The 26122-nt window shown below is 38.9% G+C and overlaps 1 protein-coding gene across 2 annotated transcripts in view; it reads right to left on the reverse strand.

The window, feature by feature from the left end:
* LOC131054616 (uncharacterized) overlaps window positions 1-23987 on the reverse strand; it is a 246999-nt gene extending 223012 nt beyond the window's left edge. Inside the window, exons 1-6 of one of the 2 annotated variants that reach the window (XM_057989172.2) lie at window positions 23900-23987; window positions 23561-23660; window positions 23290-23407; window positions 20822-20897; window positions 20472-20552; window positions 20207-20287 (exon numbers count right to left, since the gene is read on the reverse strand). In XM_057989172.2, coding sequence (XP_057845155.2) covers window positions 20207-20287; window positions 20472-20552; window positions 20822-20897; window positions 23290-23388 — 337 coding nt within the window. In that variant the 5' untranslated portion in view covers window positions 23389-23407; window positions 23561-23660; window positions 23900-23987. Of the gene's footprint in view, window positions 1-20206; window positions 20288-20471; window positions 20553-20821; window positions 20898-23289; window positions 23408-23560; window positions 23824-23899 lie in introns of those variants that run through there. The other variant, XM_057989164.2, reaches the window with a different exon arrangement.
* Window positions 23988-26122: the final 2135 nt, after the last annotated feature.

Raw genomic sequence — 26122 nt, forward strand, 5'->3', positions numbered from 1 at the left:
ATCCCCTTCATCACCTACCCGGTCTGGAATCTGGGTATATTCAAAGGTCCTGATTTGGTATAGGCTAAGTCTGGAGCACTCTCTCCTACAGGGATGCTCTTGTAAGCGATATAAGGCCAATTCCTCGGCTAATTGTTCTGCCTGCGCAGGAGTTTTCAAATATACATCACTATCTCCAATTGTCACTGGAAAGGATACTCCTGTGACCTTCTTCTCCCTGAGGATTCTCCTTGTCACATTTTCTTATCTAGTGACCTCTAGGAGTACCAGCTCATCAATGGGATATTTGGGGAGTCGGTATGGTGAGCCTTCAAATCCTGAAATTCTCAAGTAAGAGAATCTAGGAAACTGGATGAACCATGTTCCATATCACCTTACCAACGCAATTGCTTATTTGGACAGCCTTTGTTGCAATCCCTCTTGCATGATTTTGACCATTTGCATGGTGAAAGCATTGTTCACCTGCTCATATTGGCCTACTGTGTATGCCAATTGCTTCTGTCTCTTTGGCTTATTTTATGGAAATGGAGCTAGGGGTAGCACTCATACAATTTCTTCTGATTGTCCCAATTTCCAATCTCGGCAAGGCAGATCAGTCCCAATAGCCTGGAATGTCGGGCCAACATATATACCACGTAGGAGGACATGGTGAACCACTTCTTCTCTGATAGTTGCACTAGCTATTCATGGATATTGTTGTTGATCATTTGGGCCCAATCTAACCAGATTTTACCCCCAAAATCCTCCTCAGCATAATAAAACATCCATTCTTCAAACATGTTGGAGTGAGGCAATGCCATGATGCGGCTGAGAAGGGTGACCATATCCCCATATTCTTCATTAAACTCGCTCCTGTAGGTTTCTTAAGGATTTTGGAGCTATGGGGCCTTTAATCCCTAAACCAATTATCGTTCTTTTTGTTCATGCATTTAATAGGATTCTAGTCATACATGGTTTGTGTTTCATCCATCCATACAACAATTGCATCCTCATGAACAAGAATGTTGAAGACCTTTGTAAGGGCTTCACGAGTGAAATTTGCAATCACCATCTCATTCACGAACACTACCCTCTCAGCTGGCCTATAGTGCTTGGCACACTCTACGATCAACTCATAATTCTGGATAGCCTATGGAAAACCAACGGCCTACGCTATCCCACTCTGTACCATCCTTTGGGCTCTCCAGTTTGGATCTGGGCCATACATCCTATCACTGAATGTGCCAAAAATCGATATCCCCTACATTCTCCACCTACTCAACTTGGAATCCCGAAACACTCCCTGAAACTTGTAATTTATCTTGTCCAACTTACGGGAATTCTTAGCTTTGGACGTCTAAGAGGTGCCTAGCGCTTCAAGTGCCTTGGAAGAATCAGTCGCCTTGAGAGGCATCTACCCTGTGCACCAAGACACAAATTACGATGGGATTTTCAAAAAAATAAATAGAGGTTAGCTGTGCCCAAGACAACGTTAGTAGATAATCGTCAGTAAAATGATGAATTAATCCAGATTAAAATTTCACAACAACACAAGGGCAAATTCGAATGTTAAACTGACTGATATTGGCATTCAATTAAAGTTTACGTTTCAAAGCTTATGCAGAGTTTTTGAAAACGAAGTCTGATGTGCATTTTCTATTTAAGACCATTTTAGCAAAGTCTGAGAAAGTTCTCGGTATTTGTAAGCCTATTGGGGACAAGTCTCAACTCGCCTTCTATGTTGCTAATCCCAAAAATTGTGCTGGCAAGTTTTTCAAAAAAATTATTTTAAGGTTGGCAGTGCTTATTTGACCTAAGATTTATCCTGAGTTGATTTTATGAATGAATTGTTTTGATATACACAAACCACAGGTGCCAGTTTAGTTAACCCTAGGTTTAGTTGCAAGATTTCTTTATGATTTTTAAACACAAAATCTCAACTTGGCTTGATAACACAGTCATATAGACAAACCTAGGAATGTTGGAATTTGTTGACTGAAAATGAAGCTTGATGGGGCGACTCCTTCACCTTGGATAAGTTTGAATACTTTTCACCTTTCTATGTTTTTAGTGTGCAATTTGTAGTGATTCAACTTTGCATCACTATTTACAAAAGCGTTTGGGCAAGAAAAGACTTAACTCCTTTGCATGCTTGAACGCGATTTTCTAATGTCCTAGAAACACGATTCCTCTTGCTTGCTAGGTTTTGCAAAACAATTTCCTTCCTTTCTATGTTAGCCCGCGATCTCTTTCGAATGCCCTTGTTTTGTTTTCAAATTTTTATTTTTATTTTTATTTGCTTGCATTTTCTCCTTGGTTTTGTGTTTCTCCCCTTTCACACAAACTTCACTTCTCTTCTATGAAATGCCCAAAACACATTTGATAAAAACACCGGCCTCCTTATGCGGTTTCATTTTTAATGTTTGGAAATCAAGCTTTTCGAGACTCTCTTCGAGATTCCTCTTGGCAAAAGAAGGAGAAAGAATAGTCGCTTTTCACTTTTGGTGGTGCCAAACATAGACTCTGTTTAATGTTTCGACCTCTTTTTGAATGATTTAGTCCCCTTGTTCGGTGTTTTGATAGGTTAGGAAAGGCACGAAAACTTAAAAAACACAGCCTTAGCAAACCTAAACTTAGCTTTGTGCCTTTTTAAATGCCAGGACTTATACTACTTTCGATATTATTGTCAGCATTTTCAAAGGGTGATGATAAAAACGATTCCATTCTTTGTTCTTTGCATTTTGATAAAAATCCGAACTTTGTTATTTGTTTCGATATTTTAAGTGATTGCCTCCTTTTTGGGGTTTATTTAGACACTTTCAAGGGGCTCAAAACACATATTTTGATATTTTTCACGCCTTTAGCAACTTGGAACTCTCCCACTCTGCTTCCACCTATCAAATTTAGAGTCATTATTCAGATGTTGTTTTCTCAAAACGCCCTAAGGCGATGACCTGATTGCTACTTTGGCTTTCTGAAGGCTTGGTTCTCTATGACGACACTCAAAATCCTGGATCAATTCTGCGAGCATGCTAAGGTCTAATTCCTTTCATACTTTAGAACCTCTCTCTCTCTCTCTCTCTCTCTCTCTCTGTGAAAAACTAAAGAACCTACTCAGGACCTCAATGAGGCAAACCAAGGAACGAGGGGGTTCCCTGTCAGAGATGAGGAGTGTGTGCAAGGCACAACAGGTACAAGGAAACATTTCATAGACTCTTCCTTGATCCTAATTTGGAAGATGTACTCACAAGTGAGTTCACTAATCTTGTGCACTACGATGGTCAAAATATTGAAGCTTGTTGACGTGGATGAAATCGCATTGCTGCAAACTCCATACGGCCAACGCAGAATAGAATAGCCGGCTGATTATCCTACTCTCTCTTGAGATAAGGAAGTCTCTAATGCTGTTTTCTACGTTTTGATCAAAGGAGACTACCTCAAGGTTTCTTTTGTCAGGTCTTGACTGTGGGATCTCTCAGTGGCTTTATGTGTTTATGCTGGAAACACAAGGGGACTTACGTTTGATTGGCAATTCCATGTATAAATTCCCGAGGACCTTTTACGGTTTTCTTTCAGGTGACGTTGGTTAATTTGAAGCTGATTTAGCAGGACTGCAGATTTCTAAAAAAAAAGGGATAAAATTGGGAGGAAAGAAAGGAAGGATAGGGAGAGAGAGAACTGTAAATTCTAACTAGGACAGCAGATTCAATCAAGCAGACAGACACCTCCAGGAAACTAAATTAAGCATCATCAGTCATTCAGACACAATGTCTGCATAAACTTAGTGCAATCTTCAAAGGAGAAACCAGATTTTCATATTACCAAATACGATATTAGAACTTCTACATTCATGATATGTATATATTTGATAATCGAACTGAATCATAAAATAGCCCAGATTAACCATACGGAAAGGGAAAAAGCAATCAGCTATCCTCTAATGGTATGGACTGTGGAGGTTCTATCAGATGCTTGGTAAAAACTGCTGTGCAAAATGAACAGACATAATTAAAAGCTTTCTAAATTAAATGAAGAAGGAGACCATGCACTCACAAGGAAACTTGAAAGTAATTTTAATCCATTGTATTAATTCCTGCAAATTCCTTCAGAGCTTTCGCAACAATCCAAGAACTTCCTCCCAAATGAGGGAAAACCAGTCCCTTTAAATAGGTTTCCAAAAATGGATGAATGGCCAAGATCTAATCTAGACAAATGGCCCAGATTCATCCTTACAAAAAGAGGGACCCACACCCATAAATGGGGGGTAAATATCAACAACCACCCCAAGGGAGCAATAACTACCCAAAAAAGGATAATTACAACAATTGGAATAATCCAAAAAAAGGTGTACAAAAAACTTTACAATATGTTGACCAGAAGTCAACTGTCACCCTTTTGGGACAAAAGTACACTTTTTAAGACTTGGAGGGAAAAAGGCATTTTTGAGAAACTACTTTCTCTATTTTGGTTTCACATTCTTTTTGTAGAAACTGGTCTTCGCCATGCAGGTATTCTCGCCATAAATCACGACCTGCTGCTCGTTCCTTGCGAACATATTCCTGAAACTTGATGCATAATTGGAAGAGGAGACTAAAAGGTGGCATGGGAGGGTGGCGAATTTTGTACTGCATGCCTTCGAGATACTGGTCCACGTGCCTTAAACCGTCCTTCCAGCTGGAGCGATTACGCTCGAAGCACAATATGTCTGAATGGAACTGACCAGCAAAACTCAAGTCTTCAATGGAATAAGAAACCTTATCTGCTCCCAACCTTTCCTCCCAATCCGGCCGGATTACACTGTCGGATAGGTCATTTATCCACCCCGAAACCATTGATCGGAGGATGGTCTTGCCTAGTTCTTGCATGTTCCCCAGAATTGCCTCACATGCGTCATTTTCTTTGTCAATAATTTCCTGGGCGTCGTTCTTCATGGTGACGGTCCAGTACCATTCCTTGAGAACACTGATGCCATGGGGATCTAGGATGTTAGGCAGTGTGGGAATCTGTGTATGTGTCCAGAAAAGAGCTCTTATGAGGGGAAGGGTAGAGGCCGCTACTTCATGCATGTGAAGGGATTCTCTCTTTACCTCCAACAGCCTGACTAGAGTGAGCTCTCGATGGAGAGCTATTTCCTTTACTTCTCTGAGGATCTGTTCTCCCTTTTTCTTGATGTCCTGCACCCATTCCTTGACGGCCTTTGCGGTATCCCGAATTCCTTCAAATTCAGTTGTGGTCCTTTGCGCCAATGCTATTGGGGGAATATGGGATTCAGAGGGGTTGTGTAATGGCCGTAGGAGCTTATCGATGTATCCCTCGGCTTGTTCAGCACGGGCCCGATACATATCCTTTTCGGCAGTGATTTCCTCGAGCTGTCTGAGTATGTTTTGCACTGAGTCCTTAAATTCCTCCTTTTCTTGCTCTTTTGTAGCTCGTCCGATGGGGACAGTCGTAATGCTATAATCTGCCAGTGTTATTTGATCTGCTGGCTTGTCCACGGGCGGGGTGGCAATATGAAGAGTGCGGTTCCTTTGCTCATCCCTGGTTATCTTAGAGTATGTTCTTGGTTTCTTCTTCCCTTTAGCTTTTGCTTGATCCATTCGTGAGAAGATGTCCACCAGATCGATGGGTGCCTTGGTGGCGGCCCTGCGCTGAGCTCTGGCGATTAGCCACTCTTGAGGCACCGTCTGGGTTGAGGATAGGGTTAAGTTAGCACCTTGTTCTCCCATGCTCTCAACCGGCTGATCACAAATTAGCAGCTGTCCCGCCATCGGAGGGGTGAAAGAAGGAGGAAGCTCCTTGTTTGCATCTGAGTTCTCCCCTATTTCACTGAACAATTGTCTGACATCCTCCTGCGACGGTTGCTCCTTGGTTCTCTCGAGCTCATGAATCTCGTCTGTTCTTTGTTCCCCTTCGACAGTCGAGTCGTCCTTGGCTGCATGGAGGAGTAGCAATTCGTGACGGCTCTGCTGGGTAGGTTCATGCACTTCGATCCCCTGGGTGGATGGGATTTCTCCTTCCTTTATTTGGTCACCCGGCTTGGTCGAATTGGGGCCCTTTTGCTCGGTGTCCAGCATATCTGGAGCAGGAGGATCATTGGCTTCGAATGCATCTATGTCGCTCTGGGAAGGCGGAGCAGGTATGCAATCCAATTCTATGGCGTCGTCGGACGAACTGGGGTCCTTTGAAGATGAAGTGGTCTCTGGCCTCCTTATGGGAATCTTCTCCCTTCTTGTTCTTTTGGACGTCCGAGTCCCTCTGCAAGCCTTAGCTTTCTTTCTTTTCTCTGGTTTCTCTCTGATGTCCTTTCGTCTTCCGAAGACTGAGAGTCGAAACTGCCCATCAGATGGTAAGTAAACTGGACCCCCTCATGGACTAGCCTCTCGATCTGGTGATGTAACCATTGATCTGTGTATCTTGTCGAGGCTGCCATAACTGCTTCGAAATCCGTGATTGGGTCTTGAGACCAATCAACGCCTGGCAAGAGGTGCCTTACTGCCTCGAATTCTCAGACTTGGAGGCAGTTCCCCGAGTCTGTGAGCTGATCCGGGACCTGACGGTACTCAAAGAGTCGCATTTGCTGCACACTCAATCTAGAATATTCCCGTCGCCTGACTTCATAGTCATCGGAGCAATTTTTCCAATAATCTTCAATTGACTCCTTTGCTCTGTAGCGCCTACCGTAAGCTCTCTTCGCCAAATTGTCATGATCAAAACATTTCCTTGGGAAATGTTCCTGTAGGCCATAAGAGGCTAGCTCTGCAAGGGACTCCTCTGCTAGGGTGGGGGTTCTCAATTGGACATCATGGCTGCCTATGATCATTGGAAATGCGAATCCAGCCTGCTTGCTCTCTCGTAGTAATATGCCGGCAGGGCGTGATTGTCTTGCCACCTCCATGAGGACTACTTTATCGGTTGGGTACCGCGGAAGTCGAAGGGGAGCACCATCGAAGCCAGCTATTCGGATGTAGGAGAACCTTGGGAACTGAATGAACCAGGCCCCATACCTCTGCACTAAAATGGTAGCTTGCTCCGAGAGCCTTATGTGTAACCCTCCCTGCATTAGCCTGACTAGGCGCATTGTGAAGGCGTCGTTGACGCGTTCGTACTGACCAACCGCGTAAGCTAGGCTGTTCTTTTCCCTTTGAGCTATATCCTGATAGTGCAGCTGCGGGTAGCAATCATAAACCTTTACCTGACCAGGCCCATTCCCGATCTCACCTTTCATTATTAACCCTGGCAGTGGCTGGTTCTTTGCGAACATATAGACCAAATAGGAGGTCATGGTGAAGTACTTCTTTGTCTCGAGTTCAATCAGCTGAGCGTGGATGTTATCACTTATGATCTGGGCCCAGTCAAACTTAGACTTTCCGGCAAAGACCTGCTCTGTAAAATAGAACATCCACTCTTCAAAGTAGCTGGACTTAGGAAGTCCCATGACTCGGCTGAGTAAGGTGACCATGTCCCCATGTTCATTATGAAAGTCACTCCTGGGGGTCTTTTTCACAATCCTGGTGTTCGGAGGCCTTTTCTCTTTGAACCATTCTTCATTAATCAATGCCCTGCATCGGGCCGGGTTCATATCATATGCCCCTTGCGCCTCGTCCATTGTTGTAGCTATGGGATTATTTGGAAAGGGGATATCAAATGCATCACCGATAGCCTCAGGGGAGAAGTCGGCGATAGTCATATCTTCCAGAAGCACTAATCTGGACTTTGGTTCGTAATGCCGAGCAGCATCCACTACTAATTCATAGTTCTGGATTGCTGGAGGAAAACCTGCTGCTTGGGCGATGCCACTTTCCACCATTTGCCTAGGCCTGCCATATGCGTTGGGCGAGAAGACCCGATCCCTGAAGTCCTAAATATCAATGTGGCCAAGGTCGGTGTCACCAATGTTGTCCCAGACGCTCTGGACCTTCGACTCTCTTAATCCTCCCCTCTTATATTGATACTTCATTCTTTCAACTTTCCGCGGGATGTCTGATTTGGATGCTCGTGAGGTTTCGGCTGCAGCGAGTGGTTTTGATGATTCTGCCGCCGATTTAGGCATTTATCCTGCACAGCCAGACACGGATTACAAGGTGATACAAGAACGATAATGCGGGTTAGATAATAACAGAAGTGTTTCAACAGACCGAGATTAGTTTAAATATCATTTTGGCTAACAACTTGATTAACTTTAACAGCATCATATTCCTGAAGATTTATGACTATGCATTATCACTATTGGATTTTTGGATTAATTTTCAACAGAGGCAAAACATGAGAAGTTTGAATTTGAAAAGAGATGTAGTTTCTGGCTAAACCTTGGGAATGAATCCTAAATTTCGGATGTTCGAATAACGTTTTATAAAAAGGAGATGCAGACTCCAAGCATTTCAAATTTTGCGCATTTGCCTATTTGATTTACACATTTTAAATGACCATACGCATTAAAGCGTACTTACCTGATGGGAGCGAATGACGAGAGATTGCCGGACCTCGTCGCGCGGAGCGAACGGACGATCCTGCAAAATTTGAATCCCAACGGTTATCCTTTCTATTTAAATTTTTGCGGCTTGGCGGATGAAAGAGGATTAATCAATTTCACACGGTTCTATCCCTACAATCTGAATTTTAAATGGTTGACGGGAGGGTAAAGCGGCGTCTTACCTCCTTGTTTTTCGGATTTGAGAGCTCTTTCAAATTTTGAATTGCATTCTTTCTAACTTTGGATTTTGACAAATTTGGAGGCTTCGGATTTAACCTGGCTTCGCAATACGACCTTCGGCTCTGTGGTTTAAAACTGTGCTTTGCGCTAAAGGTTTTGGCTCTCCGTGGTTTAAAAACTGTGCTTTCGTTGAAGCTTTGGGTTTTCGTGGTTTAAAAACTGTGCTTTCGTTGAAGCTTTGGGTTTTGCGTTAAAACCTACCGGCTTCGGATTTAACCTCGGACCTCAAGCTGGAAACAAGCTCCGCGGTATAACTTCACTCTCCGTTAAAGGGTCCGAAACTCGGACTTTCGGACTTTCGCCTCCGCGTTTATCTTTGCTCTTCGCGTTAAAAGGGTCCGAAACTCGGACTTTCGGACCTTCGCCTCCGCGTTTTTCCTTGCCTTCGTGTTTTTCCTTTGCTCTCGCATTAAAAGTTCGGAGCTTAAGCTGGAAGTAGTGAGCGCATTAGGTTTCAGACTTTGCCTTCATAAAAGTTCGGACCTAAAGTCCGAAAAGGGGATGATCTCTTTCATGTTTTTAAACTTGAACTTCGCGAAAGTTCAGACCTAAAGTCCGAAAAGGAGATGATCTCTTTTATGTTTTTAAACTTGAACTTCGCGAAAGTTCGGACCTAAAGTCCGAAAAGGAGATGATCTCTTTTATGTTTTTAAACTTGAACTTCGCAAAAGTTCGGACCTGGGGTCCGAAAAGTGACTCCCTTATGTTTTTAAACTTTGCCTTCGCGAAAGTTCGGACCTAAAGTCCGAAAAGGGGATGATCTCTTTCATGTTTTTAAACTTGAACTTCGCGAAAGTTCGGACCTAAAGTCCGAAAAGGAGATGATCTCTTTTATGTTTTTAAACTTGAATTTCGCGAAAGTTCGGACCTGGGGTCCGAAAAGTGACTCCCTTATGTTTTTAAACTTTGCCTTCGCGAAAGTTCGGACCTAAAGTCCGAAAAGGATTCCCTTATGTTTTTAACTTCGCTTTTTTTTTTTAAAAAACTTCGCTCTGGGGTCCGAAAGATGCCTCACGATATATCTTTGATCTTCGCTTTTTTAAAGTTCGGAGCTTAACGCGTTTAAAAGACACCGCAACCTCGGACCTAAGCGCCTTTTCGGGCTTTCGGACCCTATGCATCCTTTTCAGAACATTCCGCCTTCATTTTAAAAATTTCGGACCTGAGGTCCGAAAATCGTTCTCCTATATTGGTGATCTCGGGGGGGGGGGAATCTGCTCCTTGGAGAAAATCTGGAAACTTACACAGAATGTCGGACCTCCCAGCAACTTCGCCAGACTCCACAAATTTGGACTTGGGAGGCATCAAAATACCCAGGCGCTGGGCCGAGCAATTTGATCCTTTAGGAGGCGAAAATCATCTTTTGCCCGTTCCTCGCAAGGGTCGGGTAGCAAACTTTATGCAATTGGCCTTATAGCTCTGGGTTGGCGAGGTCCGTTGGTTCTTACCATCTTACGCCTATCCAAGGCAATCTTTTAAAATTTTGGAACAAAGCTTTCGGCATTCACGCCCGAAAGCCAGATCAGGCAGGAGGACTCATTGGTTCGTTACTCCAACGTCAATCAGCTTACGGACTGGTCACGAACTCGCTCGAAGAGACACGAGAAACTCCGCTTGGATCCTCGGGACGACGATCAAAAAAACTCAAAACAGGAAAGGGGGACCCTGTCAGCAACAGGGAGCGTGTGCAACGCACAACAAAGCTCTTCATGACAAGTTGAAGAAGAATGTTCACAATTTGTAGTCCTTCCATGGCCAACAGTTCCAACACTACAACCTCTTGTGATCAAAGGTTTATCACAAGTTTTATAAATTTTTATTTTGTAATCTTTGAACTTTAAACTGTCTTTGATCAAAGGTTCATCTACATGTAAGAGAAATTGGGCCACATACTCTTCATCCATTTAGTAAAGTGCAACTGACTGCACTAAAAATAATAGAGGATTTAATGTATATGCATTCCAACTTGGGCCTCCTTTCAAACAAATGGCTACAAGGGGGCACGACGTTGTGGAAAATAGAGCCAAAGCATATTGACTTGATGCTTACACTTCCCAACATGTTATTGTAGATAGTTATTTTAGTTTACTTTTGTTAAGTCATACAATGGACAAGATTAGTTAAGACTCATCAATTGGGGTGAGTAGTTATGAATAGTTGCAATAGTTGGAAAGCCTTTAGCAAGCATTGACAATTTTAAATATTTTTTTGTAGTTGAGACAAGGGATCACATCGTGCAAGAATTTTCTTGATCCCATGTATGAAAAACATTGATAAATAAAATATAATTGTTATACTCCCTTATTGCATATATCGGTTCCTATCTGTTAACTTTAGCACTTTCAGATTGCATAAAACTCAGAAAATTAGAATTAGGTTAATTAATTTATTGTTTTCCAGACTTGAGCATAATAAAGGAAATGAAATGCAAAAGACAAAACACAGTTACCTTGGGAAAACCTCCTAGGAGGAAAAACCCAGCCAAAGGATCCTCAAATCTGAATATGATTTTGAATTCAACTGAACATTACACACTTACCTGGAGTATGGAGGTTGCAGTCACAAGGTAGAAGAGATAGAAGACTTCTTAATTAGTTTGCTAAAGAAGATTGCAATTTGTAGTCCTCCTCATCGGATTTTCTGTGTGCAGCAAGGGTAGCAGTACCTTTCAAGTAGGTCACAGTTCTTTAATGGAGTTCCCTATATTTTGGATATGGTCTGCTGCCTCTTATGAAGTTTGCTGCCTTCATTTAGGGATCTGCTGATATCTGATGGAGTTCGCTGTCTCCTATTGAAGATCTGCTGCTACCTAATGGAGTTCGCTGTCTACTGCTGCTATCTAGTGGAGTTCGCTGTTGCCAAATGCCTTAATATAAAGTTCGCTTTCATCGAATATGATTTTCATCTGCTTGAATTGAATGATGATAACGAGAAGCATATGTTACATTTATAGGAGGCATATTACTTTTTAAACATGTCGGCCTTCTTTGCATTTAAACATTATTAATTATATTGATTCCTTTTAATTGAATTGGATAGGGTCGGCCCTATCAAGGACGCGTGTTGTGTTTGAGTGTAGCGTGGGAGCCTTTTAGGTGAGAGCCGAGATGTATTGGGTCTGGCCCTATATGATGGAGGCGGATTCCAATGTTGCCCAAGGCAATTGGAATCCGCCAGCCCTAATTACAAACAACACTCCCTCTTAATTAGGGAATAGAATCATAATCATAATCTTCCAGCTTGCACACAAGCATAGACTGGATCCACCTTGCATTGCTCACAGAGGGTGGAGAGGATCCTTTTCTACCATCTTACATTGCCCGCAGAGGATGGTCAAGGTTACAATACCATCTTACATTGCCCGCAGAGGATGGTTTAACAATTACATTTCTTTTTACAATACCATCTTACATTGCCCACAGAGGATGGTTAATAAATACACTTCTCCCTGAGAAGTTTACAATACCACCTTACATTGCCCGCAGAGGGTGGTTAACATTTACAACACCGTCTTACATTGCCCGCAGAGGATGGTTAAGAATTATACTTCTCCCTAAGAAGTTTACACTAAGAAGTTTACATTACCACCTTACATTGCCCGCAGAGGGTGGTTAACATTTACAACACCGTCTTACATTGCCCGCAGAGGATGGTTAAGAATTATACTTCTCCCTAAGAAGTTTACACTACCACCTTACATTGCCCGCAGAGGGTGGTTTTATACAATACAAAGTATCACTGAACTTGAGACTCCCTCTCAATCGGAGTTTCATTTTCTACAATACCAAGTCTATCCCTGAAGTACACAAACTTCACTTTGGATAGAAGCTTGGTAAGGATATCTGCAACCTGCTCATCAATGTTGACGTATTTCAGCTGAATGGCACCCCTTTGCACCATATCCCGAATAAAATGATAATGGGTTTCCACATGTTTTGACATGTCATGAAACACTGAATTGATAGACATTTTAATACAGCTCTGGTTATCACAGTGAATAACTGTAGGGTCCCATGGCTGACCAAACAGCCCAGCAAGAAGCTTACGAAGCCACACTGCTTCTCTGGATGCTACACTTGCTGCAATATACTCAGCTTCAGTAGTACTCAATGCCACTAAGGATTGTTTTCTGCAAGCCCAAGAGATCACTGCAGAACCCAAGCTGAAACAAATACCGGAGGTGCTTTTCCTGTCTTTGAAGCTTCTAGCCCAGTCTGCATCAGAATAACCTTCCAAGGTTATTGGAGTGTTATGTGGATACTTCAGCCCAAAGCCAACTATGCCCCGCAAGTATCTTAGAATATGCTTGGCTGCAACAAGGTGAACATGCTTGGGCAAACTCATGAACTGACTGAGAGCATTCACAGCAAAACATATGTCTGGTCTAGTGTTAACTAGATACATCAGTGATCCAATCAACTGTCGGTACTCGGATAGATCTGCAAATTCAAAGCTAGATGCAGAAACACTTAACTTCTTTAAGTTAGATTCCATAGGAGTAAACATTGGTTTACAATCCATCATTCTAAATCTTTTCAAAATGTCAATAGTATACTTTCCTTGACTTAGAAAGATTTCGTTAGATCTTTGCCATACTTCTAGACCTAGAAAATAATGCATTAGACCTAAATCTTTCATCTCAATTTCTGAAGCTAATTCTTTCTTGCATCTAATAATAAGTTCATCTTTACCAGTCAGAAATAAGTCATCCACATAAAGAACTAGAATTAGCATTTCATCATTGGCTACTTTAAAGTAAATGTTAGGGTCAGCATCATTTTTACAAAAGCCTAGACTTAGCAAATATTTATCAATTCTTTCATACCAAGCACGAGGAGCTTGTTTAAGACCATATAGAGCTTTCTTTAACCTGCACACATGGGTTAATCTATCCTGAATCTCATATCCCTCAGGTTGCTCGATATAGACTTCTTCCTCAATGACACCATTGAGAAAGGCAGTCTTAACACCCATCTGATGTAATTTCCAACCCTTAGAAGCAGCAATAGCAATTATTGTTCTAATGGAAGTATATCTAGCAATAGGAGCAAATGTTTCTTCATAGTCTATGCCTTCCTTTTGGGAAAAACCACGTGCTACAAATCTAGCCTTATATTTTTCAATACTACCATCAGCATTATGTTTAATTTTAAATAACCATTTAGAGGAAACAACAGACTTACCTTTGGGTCTGGGCACAAGGTCCCATACATCATTCTTGATGATTGACTGATATTCTTCATCCATAGCAAGCTTCCAGGCATGATGACTTAAGGCTTCTTCAACATTGCAAGGTTCAGTTTCAATGAGATTACACATTAAAAAAACGTAGTTGGAAAATACCTGAGGTCTCTTAGTTTCACGGAAGGTGCCACTTGGAGCAGCAAATCTTTCAGCTTCTTGAATGGTGTTTCTTACCCAAAGTGGTCTCTTTTTGGTAACGACAATGTCACTAGGAATATCAGTGGGATTCATGGGTTTTGGAGGATCATCATGATCATCTTGAGGTGGAGGTTCAACTTGCTCCCTCTGAATCTCAGGGTTAGTATCAACGTTTATATTTTGATTATCATTAGATTCATCAATAACACAAGAACCTTTCGATTTCTTAAACGCAATGTCTTCTTCAAATTTAACATCCCTACTTACCTCAACGTACCTTTGACCTGGGATGTAAATCCTGAATGCTTTGGAGGATTCACTGTATCCGACTAGCATGCCTTTCTTTCCAGAGGGATCCAACTTTGATCGCTTTTCCTTGGGCACATGAACATAGACGAAACTTCCAAAGATCCTGAGGTGACTAATGTCTGGTTTGAATCCCGTGAAGGCTTCTTCCGGGGTCATGTTCTTTAGAGCACGATGAGGACATCTGTTTTGGATATATACTGTTGTTCTAGAAGCCTCAGCCCATAGAAAGGTCTGCAAGTCTTGATCGTGGATCATAGCCTTTGCAGCCTCCACAATGGTCCTATTCTTTCTTTCAGCAACACCATTTTGTTGAGGATTGTATGGAACACAAAACTCCCTCTTAATTCCTGACTCAACACAAAAATCATGAAAGCTACCGGAGGTGTACTCACCTCCATTGTCAGATCTTAAACATTTGATTCTTTTACCAGAGAGGTTTTCAGTTAATGTTTTAAACTCCTTAAATTTACTTAAGACTTCATCAGATTCTTTAGATTTCAAGAAGTAGATCCAAGTTTTCCTAGAGAAATCATCTATGAAGATTACATAATAAAGGAATCCACTAGGAGATGCTATAGACATAGGACCACATAAATCAGAGTGAACAAGTTCTAGTTTGTCTTTAGCTCTATTTTCACTTTTATGAAATGGACTTTTAACATTCTTACCAATAGCACAACCTTTACAAGTGTTATCATGAATTTGACTGAGTTTAGGCATACCTTTAACTAACCTTTCAAGGGATAGAAGGGCTTGATAATGTAGATGTCCAAGTCTTCTATGCCATAACTCACATGATTCTGGGGCCTCATTAATGAGGGCTTGAATAGGGTTAGTAGAGAGCTTATAAAGACTATCATATCTATGACCAATTATACGAGCAGATTTAAAACTATCTTTCTTAGACCAAGCAAGAACTTTTCCTTCAGAAAATGCAATTTGATAACCTTTATCTTCTAGAGCAGAAATGGAAATTAGGTTTCTTTTAATTCCAGGAACAAACAATATATCACTAAGATGCAAGGAAATACCAGAATCTAATTTTAGAGAAGTAGAGCCAGAACCTCTTACCGAATCACGAGCGTCATCACCAATTACCACATGAAGGCTGGTATCCTTTTCTACTAGGCCTGAAAGATGATCACAGTAACCTGTGATGTGTCTGGAGGCACCACTGTCAATCAACCATGTATTGCTATCTGAGGGAACACTGCTAGATAGAGCGGAGATGAATAAGAAGTCATCATTTTGTTCTGAGACTTCATTTAGGTTTGCTTCACTTTGGTTAGGGTTAAACTGACATTCCTTAGCATAGTGACCGAATTTGTCACATCTAAAACATCGCACACGCGAGGTATCTCTTGGTTTCTTCCAAGGGTGTTGGGAACTAAAAGCTCTGGATTCCCTATTTCTTTTAGGATAAGGTTGCTTCCAATTTCCCCTTTTCTTGCATTGAGCTGCAAGCATGTGATGATCATCTACATGGGGGCTCTTGGATTGACTCCTTGTGATGAGGCAAGACTCTTCTTGGATGCAATCATTCTTAAGGCGATCAAGAGTAGGTAACTCAGACCGACCACTTATGGTTTGGATAAATGACTCCCAAGAGTGAGGTAGACCATTAAGGGCAATCATGACAAGGTGTTTGTCTTCCATGTTATGGCCAATTAAACTTAGCTGATTCTTTAGATCTGAAATTTTTATGAAGTAGGAAATAACAGAATCTTCTTTAGCCATTTTGATATTAAGTAGTTGTTGTCTTAACGTAATTGCCCTACTAAGATTGTTAACTTCATATGTACCTTGTAGGTGGCTGAACATTTCCCTTGCAGTGGTGAATGAGGCAATAGAATTGACGAGGTGGTCTTTGACTGAATCAATGAGAATCTTCCTAACCTTGATAGCATCCCTTTTGAATTGTTTCAACTCAGCTGCATCCGAAGGCTCAGTTAGCTCTTTCGCTTCAATGAATTGGAGAAGATCTTCTTCCTCAAGAGCCAACTTGATTCAAACTTTCCATGCAGTAAAATTTAGATTCCCATCAAGCCTATCTTCAACTTTCAACCCCATTGACCTGATCTGCAAAAGCTAAAGCAATCTGGAAATAAAGGTGTACTGAATTTTAAATCTGAAGATTGATCTAACCAATTCGCTTTGATACCATGTTAACTTTAGTACTTTCAGATTGAATAAAACTCAGAAAATTAGAATTAGGTTAATTAATTTATTGTTTTCCAGAATTAAGCATAATAAAGGAAATGAAATGCAAAAGACAAAACACAGTTACCTTGGGAAAACCTCCTAGGAGGAAAAACCCAGCCAAAGGATCCTCGGATCTGATTATGATTTTGAATTCAACTGAACATTACACACTTATCTGGAGTATGGAGGTTGCAATCACAAGGTAGAAGAGATAGAAGACTTCTTAATTAGTTTGCTAAAGAAGATTGCAATTTGTAGTCCTCCTCATCAGATTTTCTATGTGCAGCAAGGGTAGCAGTACCTTTCAAGTAGGTCACAGTTCTTTAATGGAGTTCGTTGTATTTTGGATATGGTTTGCTGCCTCTTATGAAGTTCGCTGCCTTCAATTAGGGATCTGCTGATATCTGATGGAGTTCGCTGTCTCCTATTGAAGATCTGCTGCTACCTAATGGAGTTCGCTGTCTACTGCTGCTATCTAGTGGAGTTCGTTGTTGCCAGATGCCTTAAAATAAAGTTCGCTTTCACCGAATATGATTTTCATCTGCTTGAATTGAATGATGATAATGAGAAGCATATGTTACATTTATAGGAGGCATATTACTTTTTAAACATGTCGGCCTTCTTTGCATTTAAACATTATTAATTATATTGATTCCTTTTAATTGAATTGGATAGGGTCGGCCCTATCAAGGAGGCATGTTGTGTTTGAGTGTAGCATGGGAGCCTTTTAGGTGAGAGCCGAGATGTATTGGGCCTGGCCCTATATGATGGAGGCGGATTCCAATGTTGCCCAAGGCAATTGGAATCCGCCAGCCCTAATTACAAACAACACTATCTAGTCTAAATCTACATGAAAAACTCTACTTACTTTACCCTATTGGTTGTTAATTGCCTAATTATAGAGGAAGTAAACATTTGCCACCGTTGCCCTTCAAAAAGTCTAGTTAAAATGACAGAATAATGGAACAATTGGTTGAAGAACCTATTGAGTCTTTCCAGGAAAGAGAGAATGAGTTCACTCAAGACCTTGTAGAATTATAGGACAACAATCAAGGAGCACATACAAGAAGAAGTCAAGCAAAGAAAAATCCCACAAGAGGCCATCTACAATATCCTCAAGTTAACCAAGGAGTTAGACATTCTTCTTGATCATATTCCACAATTGTTCATAAGACACTTGAAATCCTTCAAGACCTTCAAGGGGAACATGATTATGAACTACAAAGACAACAAATAAGGCAATACTACAATGTAATATCTATAATGAAATATCTTACCAATTTAAATAAATTAATAAACCACAACAAGATCTAATGCAAATTATGAGAGTCGCATACATGTAATTACTTCCCAAATAAACTGATATATCCACAAATTTCATCAATTTCACCAATGTTTGGGTAACTAGAGTGACATAAAACTTATATGAATCACCCTTCACAACTTCCATACAACTTAGCAAAACTGCAACTAGTCAACACTGAAACTGCACCAAATGACCTTGAAATGCTTGAAACTTAATATAGGGGAGAGGTGCCAATACATGCACACCCTAACTTGATAGGTCCATGTGGAGTGCCACGCAGACCCTAAACAATTTATTTTTTGCCATCCACCTCGACATCTGAGTGGACAAACCAAAAACGTTGTTTTTTTCTGAAATTGGACGCATCTGCCACGTGTTCCTAGCCGATTAATCCAACCTGTCAAAAAACCCCCAAAATTGTGTGCTGACCGAAACATCGGAGGCCTCACCTTGACAACTTGCCCCTAAAATCTCTCATAGCTGATAGGGTGGCCGCGTGGCATCCGAACGCCTGGCCACCTTATTCACCAACTTGTTTGCATTTACTACCCGCCATCACCCTACATTCCTTCTCCCACTCACATTAACTCTGCATTGCTTCTCCTCACTGCCACCGCATAGCTCGACTTTTTCAATCACAAAGTCATTGAATGCACTTGTTTTGATGCCTTTCGATGCCAACATTCCTTCAGTTTTCTCCCACTTCTTCTCAAGTATTCGGCACATTACAGACCATAACATGTTCACCCAAAATCTCAGAACATGCTCGCCTTGGCTACGGCTCTGCTTTCAACCTAGCTACCACTCTCCCTACATGTCTGGCGAAGGGAATGGAACATGTCTTCGACGTTTGTTTCCCCATGCTTGGAAGTTTAAAGGTAACCGTCGACAAGTGCTTTCGTTTAAACAATTGTTGAAGGGTTTTAGTTTCTAAATCTTGTTATTACTTTCCATGATTACTTCCTCGGCTTCCGTCCTTGCAGGTAGTTGCAGAAGGGTTTGAAGGCGGCCGTGGTGCTCACGAAGGTGGATTTCAAGTTGTGGTCTTCGACCCAGGTGAGGACTAATCCTCACTAAGGCCTTCCATTGACCATTTCAAATTTTTTTTATGGTTTGTGTAGATTTCAATCCCTATTGTTAAATTTGTGGTTGGTTGTTGTGATTTCTGCGTCTTTATGTTGTAAAATATGTGGTTTGTTGTTGTATTCGACCGTAGTGACGATTATTTCTCATGACGGCATTCCATTACCCGTTATTCAATTCACAGGGTTTAATGTAAAGCCAAAAATGCAGAATTTTTTCAATTGTAAACTGTAATGTCCTCTTTATTTGTGGGTTCTTGCTCTGTATATAATAATGTTGCATATTCTTTAACGTTTTCTTGTTTCCTTTACTGTGGTTTCATCTTGGTCGTTTTTTTTGTCGGTTTGTGTTTTTTAACACTAAAATATGTGTTCATGAACATAAATGTCTCAAAAAGGGAAATGTACTCTTCTGTTCAAGCTTCACTGGTTTAACAAAAATGTATAAAATTGTGAATAAATATCTTTAGTAAGATTCTTTACATGCGGATAAAATTTATTATCTTATCAAAAATATTATCCTTTCACTCTACACATGGGTTTCATTTTAATATCTTACCAAAAAAATTATCTCTTGAATTTGTTGCATAAATTTGTTGGTCAAATACAACAACCACAGATTTTACAGGGTATGGGAAATTTATGTGATAAAAATTATACAGTTTAATTTTCTGTTGAACATTAGAACATAATAAAACAAATTAAACTACTCTAGTATTTTGGCATCATGGATGACAAGATACTATAACAGTTTACTATAACTGATATAGTAAACTGCTATATTAATATGAAAAAAGACTATAACAGTAAACAATTATAGTATATTGTCATCCATGATGGAAATTTGAATATAGGACCATGAAAATATATATTTCCGCACACAATGTATATGAACCCAATTATTGATTTTAAATATTAGAACATAATACAACAAATTAAACTGTTATAGTATTTTGACATCGTGGGTGACAAGATAATATAACAGTAAACCATAATCCTAATTTAACATTAACCCTAACCATATCTTGTCATCCATGATGGAAATTTGAATGTATGAGCATTAAAATATATATTTCCGCACAGAATGTATATGAACCCAATTATTGATTTTAAACATTACAACATAATACAACAAACTAAACTTTAAAACATACTTTAAAACAGAAAGCAGTTCAGAACTTTAGCAACCTTGTGATTGTTGTGCAAATAAAAAGGATCAATCGATTTCTAGTTTACCTGGAAAAGATTTCCCTAGCTTTTGAACATAGCCAGGTGATACGGTTGAACAAAGCACAATTACTGAACCATTTGGCATGCCTGCGACAAACATTACATAAATTTTACATCTGAATGAAATAATATGGCAGAGATGTAATAAGATGCTGCAGTAGTATTCATAGAATAGCTCTTGTAACACAAGTACTTGGCAATTTATGTAGTATGTCAATTTGCTTGAGATAATATATTTGCTTCTGATTTCATCAACTAAGCTTTTCCAAACCTGAAATGGCTCCATTTGTGCTAAAGAGAACTTCATCCACTTGACTGGAATTCGTAACCATGATGACAACCACTATAGCACCTGATTGCATCATAAATTAAAGATGAATACAAAATAGGTCTATGATGCCACAAACTTGCAAGGAGAAAAAAGAAAATTCTGGTTCTTCCTTATCAAGACATAACTAGTCAAAATCACATTCAGACTAATAAACAATATTTCTGAAAACCAAATTGTCACATCTAGTGATTGAAGTTTTTCTTGTTATTCATTGACAGTGTTTGCCAAGGCATACACACATTCTTCACTTTCTGAAACATACTAGCAAAACAACAAAACACCAATCCAACCTTTGCTCGCCTCTGTAGCACTAGAACTGATAGTTCCGCCACTCTGTGAAAAATGATCCATTGCCAACTTAGATACCTGCAGACATAAAGCCAAGCACTTCATTGATTATTGTTATCCCTCCATGTATTGGTTAGTGTGATGATTTAATCTCCCTAGACAGTACCTAACAATAAAGCTTCACGATTAAAGATCGTCATTAAACTGCATAAAATTTAACTAAAAAGATATACATAGAAACAAGTTACTAAGGTATCATCTCTATGTTATAACACCCCTTTAATGTCTAAATTGAATAATAAATAATATGTGAATCATTTGAGGGTATCATGTCCTCCATGCGTCTGAGCCAACATATCTCATACTTCCTTGAGGCATGCTCCTTGTGAAGACAATCAACAATATTTTCACTCTGTATTTTTGAGGCTTTGACCAAATAACAGAATCAGTGAAATCATAGGAGTCGAATAAGCAAATCTATCATAATATTTTGTGCATTTATCATATTCCAAATTGTGTATCCTCTAACTTGAAGGTGTCACCTCTGTGAGTCCCAACCAAAGCATCTCCTATTGACTTGGGCCATGCTCCTTGTGGACACAAATAATATTAGTTTAATTTTGCATTTTTGTCACTTTCAGCAAGTTTCTTGACAAGTGTAGTTGAGAAAGCACACTAAGGAAATTTGCCATGATATTTTGTGTGTTTGTTGCATGTCCCCTTCTTTATGATATCATTTCAGGTTATCAGTGTGCATGTCAGTTACCTCTGAGAATCTGAGCCAAAGCATCACATACTACCTTGGGCAATGCTCCTTGTGGGCACAGCTGATATTATTTTCTCTTTGCATTTTTTGTGGATTTCACCCAGTTTCTTGACCATTGTAATCCCATAAGTAGCCATAAGCAAATTTATCATTATATTTTGTAAATCTGCGCTTATCCCCTTGTTTATGGCCATATTATTTTACATAGACAGTTTGTAAAGCATAAGATCAAAGATGCAGATTGACACCAATGTTCAAACAGTAAGAGTTACATACCAGACAAAGTTGGTCACAAGGAGGTAAGCTTGAAATAGGTAACAACAAAGGCTTTCCAGCAAACCGTGGACCCAATTTAAAGAAGTGTCCATGTCAGTAACTTTTGAGTGTCCGAGCCAGAGTATCTCATAGAACCTTAGACAATGTTCCTTGTGAGTACAATTGATATGATTTTCACTGTGTATTTTGTGTGGCTTTCACCCAGTTTCTTGACCAGTGTAATCCCAGAAGTCACCATAAGCAAATTTATCATTATATTTAATACCTGCTGATTATCCCCTTGTTTAAAGGCTGCGTTATTTTGATAGATAGTTTGTAAAGAATATAGTCAAAGGTGTAAATTGGTCAAGTCCCGTGTAACATATGTGCAGATATTTATGTCATAAATTAATGATTACTTCCAAACATCCTAACCATTAACACCTGAGTCACTTAAATCATGCCAAATTAATATTTTAAACATATCTAATTAAAAGACACCAAGAGATATCAATCTTAAAACGTCTAGCTGATCTATGTCACGACTCTAATATAGACACCTCAAAATTAATATCTATCCTCCTCTTTTAGATAGATCTGTTTAAGATATCTATGCTAGCGTTACTCCATTTGGTAATATAAATTATACTAATAGATGACTTTATATTCCAAGCTTAATAGCAATTTTTAATCACACTGTTCTGCACTGGACCCAGGATTCTTAGATAAGGATTAGTACCATTTAGAGTATATGTAAGTACATTCACTTGAATTGAATAGGATAGCAACAAGGATGGGTTAGATCCACCATTATTCACTTTTTTCTTGTAGAAATACTAAGTTTTGCAGAGCAGTTCTCTGTATCCCTTACTGAAAGAATGTGTGCACGCTGAGATATCTAACGAGCATAAGCTTTTCACGAAATGCACATGAAAATTTAAACAAAGTTATTTTATAAATGTCAATGCACTGACAGAACAGCTGAGATTTGGGAAAGGAGAAAAACAAAAAAAACAGAAAGAACAGTTTATCACACACCCCAAAAACAGGCTAGATATATAATGCCAGCTTTCCTGTCTCATTTCAGAAACCTTGATTGGTGTTTATCAGTCACTATATAGAAGTAATTTCATGTGCACAAGAAGGATACAATCGTGCAACCTGTAGTTAATATAAATATTTGATGCCTAAAATGGAATATGCTTGTCTACGGACTACCAAGAAAAATCATATAGATCCAGAGCCAAATTATTACATGATAGAAAAGATCCAAATAAAATATGCATAGTGCAACAAGCAGTTTAGTACCAATTAAAAAATATCATAAAACAGAAACTATTCCCAATTAGGTTCCTTGGCCGGATCACAGCCAACCTACAGAAATCCTTCACCATTTAAAACTGAATGAAGAAGACGCAATAATATATGTATCGGACAGAAGTGACGTACATCAAAACCCTGAACATGAAATCCTGCTCGGACAAGTGAGGAGGCCATGCCCAACCCCATTGATCCCAATCCAATAAACCCCACTTTTGTGGATGCCATTTTCACTCAAATCTCTACTCTGCACAGCAAATTGAAAGGGGGAAAATGAATTGGGTGCTTACTGAATGAGACCCAAAAAAACAGCTAGAAGACATCTTATAATAAATAGCTACTAAATACTGAATTGGGTGATGTGACCAAAAAATCAGCCAGGAAACCAAACTTATAATACCTAGGAAATAATGACTTGGAAATGTGTTCAATAAGAGGGCATGCATGCAGAATTTATATATAAAGCTCTATCCACCTCCGGTCCAGGATGTCATGAAAGCCTACAGCAGACATGTGAGTACGGAATTAAAAGATTATAATAATGTCCATCAGCATAAAGTAGCATATTGGCCCAAGAAAGGCACGCAAGCCTCGCTCCACGAATTTTTTTCTTAGATTACGCGTCAGACAAACAATAGTTATCTGTGGCGAGTGGGAAGTTGCGTGGAATCTGATTTTTGGCGAAAAAAAACAAAACAAAACAAAACACCAATGTTTAAGCCAGATTGGAGATAATCACCGTTAAAAATATGCACGTAAGATTCAACATCCAACCCTCCAACCTCATGTCGGGTGATGTGGATATTTGAATTTCAGTTTTCTCTTTCTGAAGAAAAAATTAGGAAACTTAAAAAAGTAATTTCTTAAGGAATCTATTCTATTAAAGAGGCAGCTATTCTGGTTTCACAAATGTTTTGTGACACCTTCAAAAAATCAGAGTCATTGTTTTCACGATCTACGGTCTGTAATGCACCATAACTGTATGTTATGGGCAGGTCGGTAATGCATCCATAACTCCATGTTATGCACATGTTATGAAAATGAAGAATAAGTATATCCTGGATGGATAACATAAGATTCTAACTTGACCAAAAATTAAATCATTTATGAATATGTCTATATACCAAAACATACACAAAATCAAATGAAAAATACCTCAATAAACAAACATTGAGTATCAAATTAAAACATTACAAATATTAATATTAATATATTGAAAACTTTAAATTTATTAAACATTACAATACTATATAAAATTAAAAAAATTGAAAGGTTGAGGAGACCAAAAGAGTTGAAAGTGAAGGTAATTTTTTTAAGGACATCATTATCTAGTCCAGTCACGCGATAAATGTGACACGTCCTTGTGTCGTGGCCCCTCATTAATAAAAGAGGGGAATATTTTGGGCAAAGGATTAACTTTTGATTAAACATGGTCTTCATCAAACATGTTTCATGTTTGTCAATCTTAAATGAGACAAGATTTATTTATTTAATCAAAAATATATTATATGTTGAAGTAATTAAATATTTTTATTATCTTTTGCTTATTCTTATATTTTTTTTGTTTTTTAGATCTGGATTCCATCTTCATAACTAGTTTATCTAATTACTTTAGTTGAGATTGACCTAGATTATTTTCTTCAGTTTATTAATTCTAAATTTTTAAATTTGAATTTCTTAGTTTAGATCCTTTTTTATTAGTTAGATCCATTTTTCTTATTTTAATTACATCTATATAAGTGAAGTTTCAAAGATGATTTCTAATTAAAATATATATTTGAGATAATTGAATTGATCCACTTAATAGGTTTTGATTAAGGATAACTTGATCTTTGTAATTTAGTGAATTCCTTGAAGGTGTTTCTAGACACAATCGATTGTTTATTGAATTTAGAGGATTTACAAAGAGAAAAATGCATTTCATTTAGTATAATTCTATTAAAATAGATCCATGATCACAAGTTAATGTCTACACTCATAAAGTTGAATTAACTTTTTGTTTTATAGGCTCTAAAATTATAACATCGTGACAAACAAACGCATGCTCAATGGCATCTTAAACTTATTTAGAGCTAAGTATAAAAATGTTTGATTTGCTTTTTTAATTTCTCCATATATCTCATTGTCTAATATAAGTACCGACTCCTAAATCTAGGTGGATTGTTTATTTAGCCTAGATTGTTTATGTGAGTGTGATTTTTTGGTTACATAAAATGGTGAACTTAACTTTCTCATACCCCTAGAGTTTATTCCTTCTCTATTAAGGTTTCGAATAAGATGTTTTTGTTTCATATTGAATTAGGGTTTGGATTCACACTAATATTTATTATCATTTTATTTATTTACTAGGTTTAGACTTGTGAGAATTGTCATATCTACCCTCCTAATTTAATCTTTGATTTTAGATCTAATTTTAATTATTTTTTATAATCTCATATAAGATCTAACATTTATCATGGACTCTTCATTGGGCTTTGGTGTTAGTTATTCTTTTATCCTTCATGATGCTACAATGGATAATGGTTGTATCTCTATGTTGGCTCCTCATTTGTACTTTTCCTATGATTCCTTGTTAGTTGTTTGATTTTTATAGTGTATACATGTTTTACAACCCTAAATCTTAATGTTTAGACATGTTTGTACTTTTATGGATGTCTTTCACATAAATGTACATAATATTTGTAGCGTAATGAATTATATACCTTAACAATTCCACACTCTATTTTGCACCTACTTTAGTGTGGTTTCCCTAGATCATTTTAAGCTCATTTATGCTCTATTATACCCTATAATTTTATTGTTAAGCATACAACTTAATCATCATCAAATGTTAATTTTGAGACTAGGTCCTATGTTTTGGGGCCCAACACTTTATTTCGCCTTTTGTTGGCTAGTTTTGAATGGACCAAGGTGCCCAATGCCCTAGTATCTCCAAAAGGGGCCCAAATTTGAATATTTACAA

This window comes from Cryptomeria japonica, chromosome 2 (genome assembly GCF_030272615.1).
Source record: "Cryptomeria japonica chromosome 2, Sugi_1.0, whole genome shotgun sequence".
Taxonomy (NCBI): domain Eukaryota; kingdom Viridiplantae; phylum Streptophyta; class Pinopsida; order Cupressales; family Cupressaceae; genus Cryptomeria; species Cryptomeria japonica.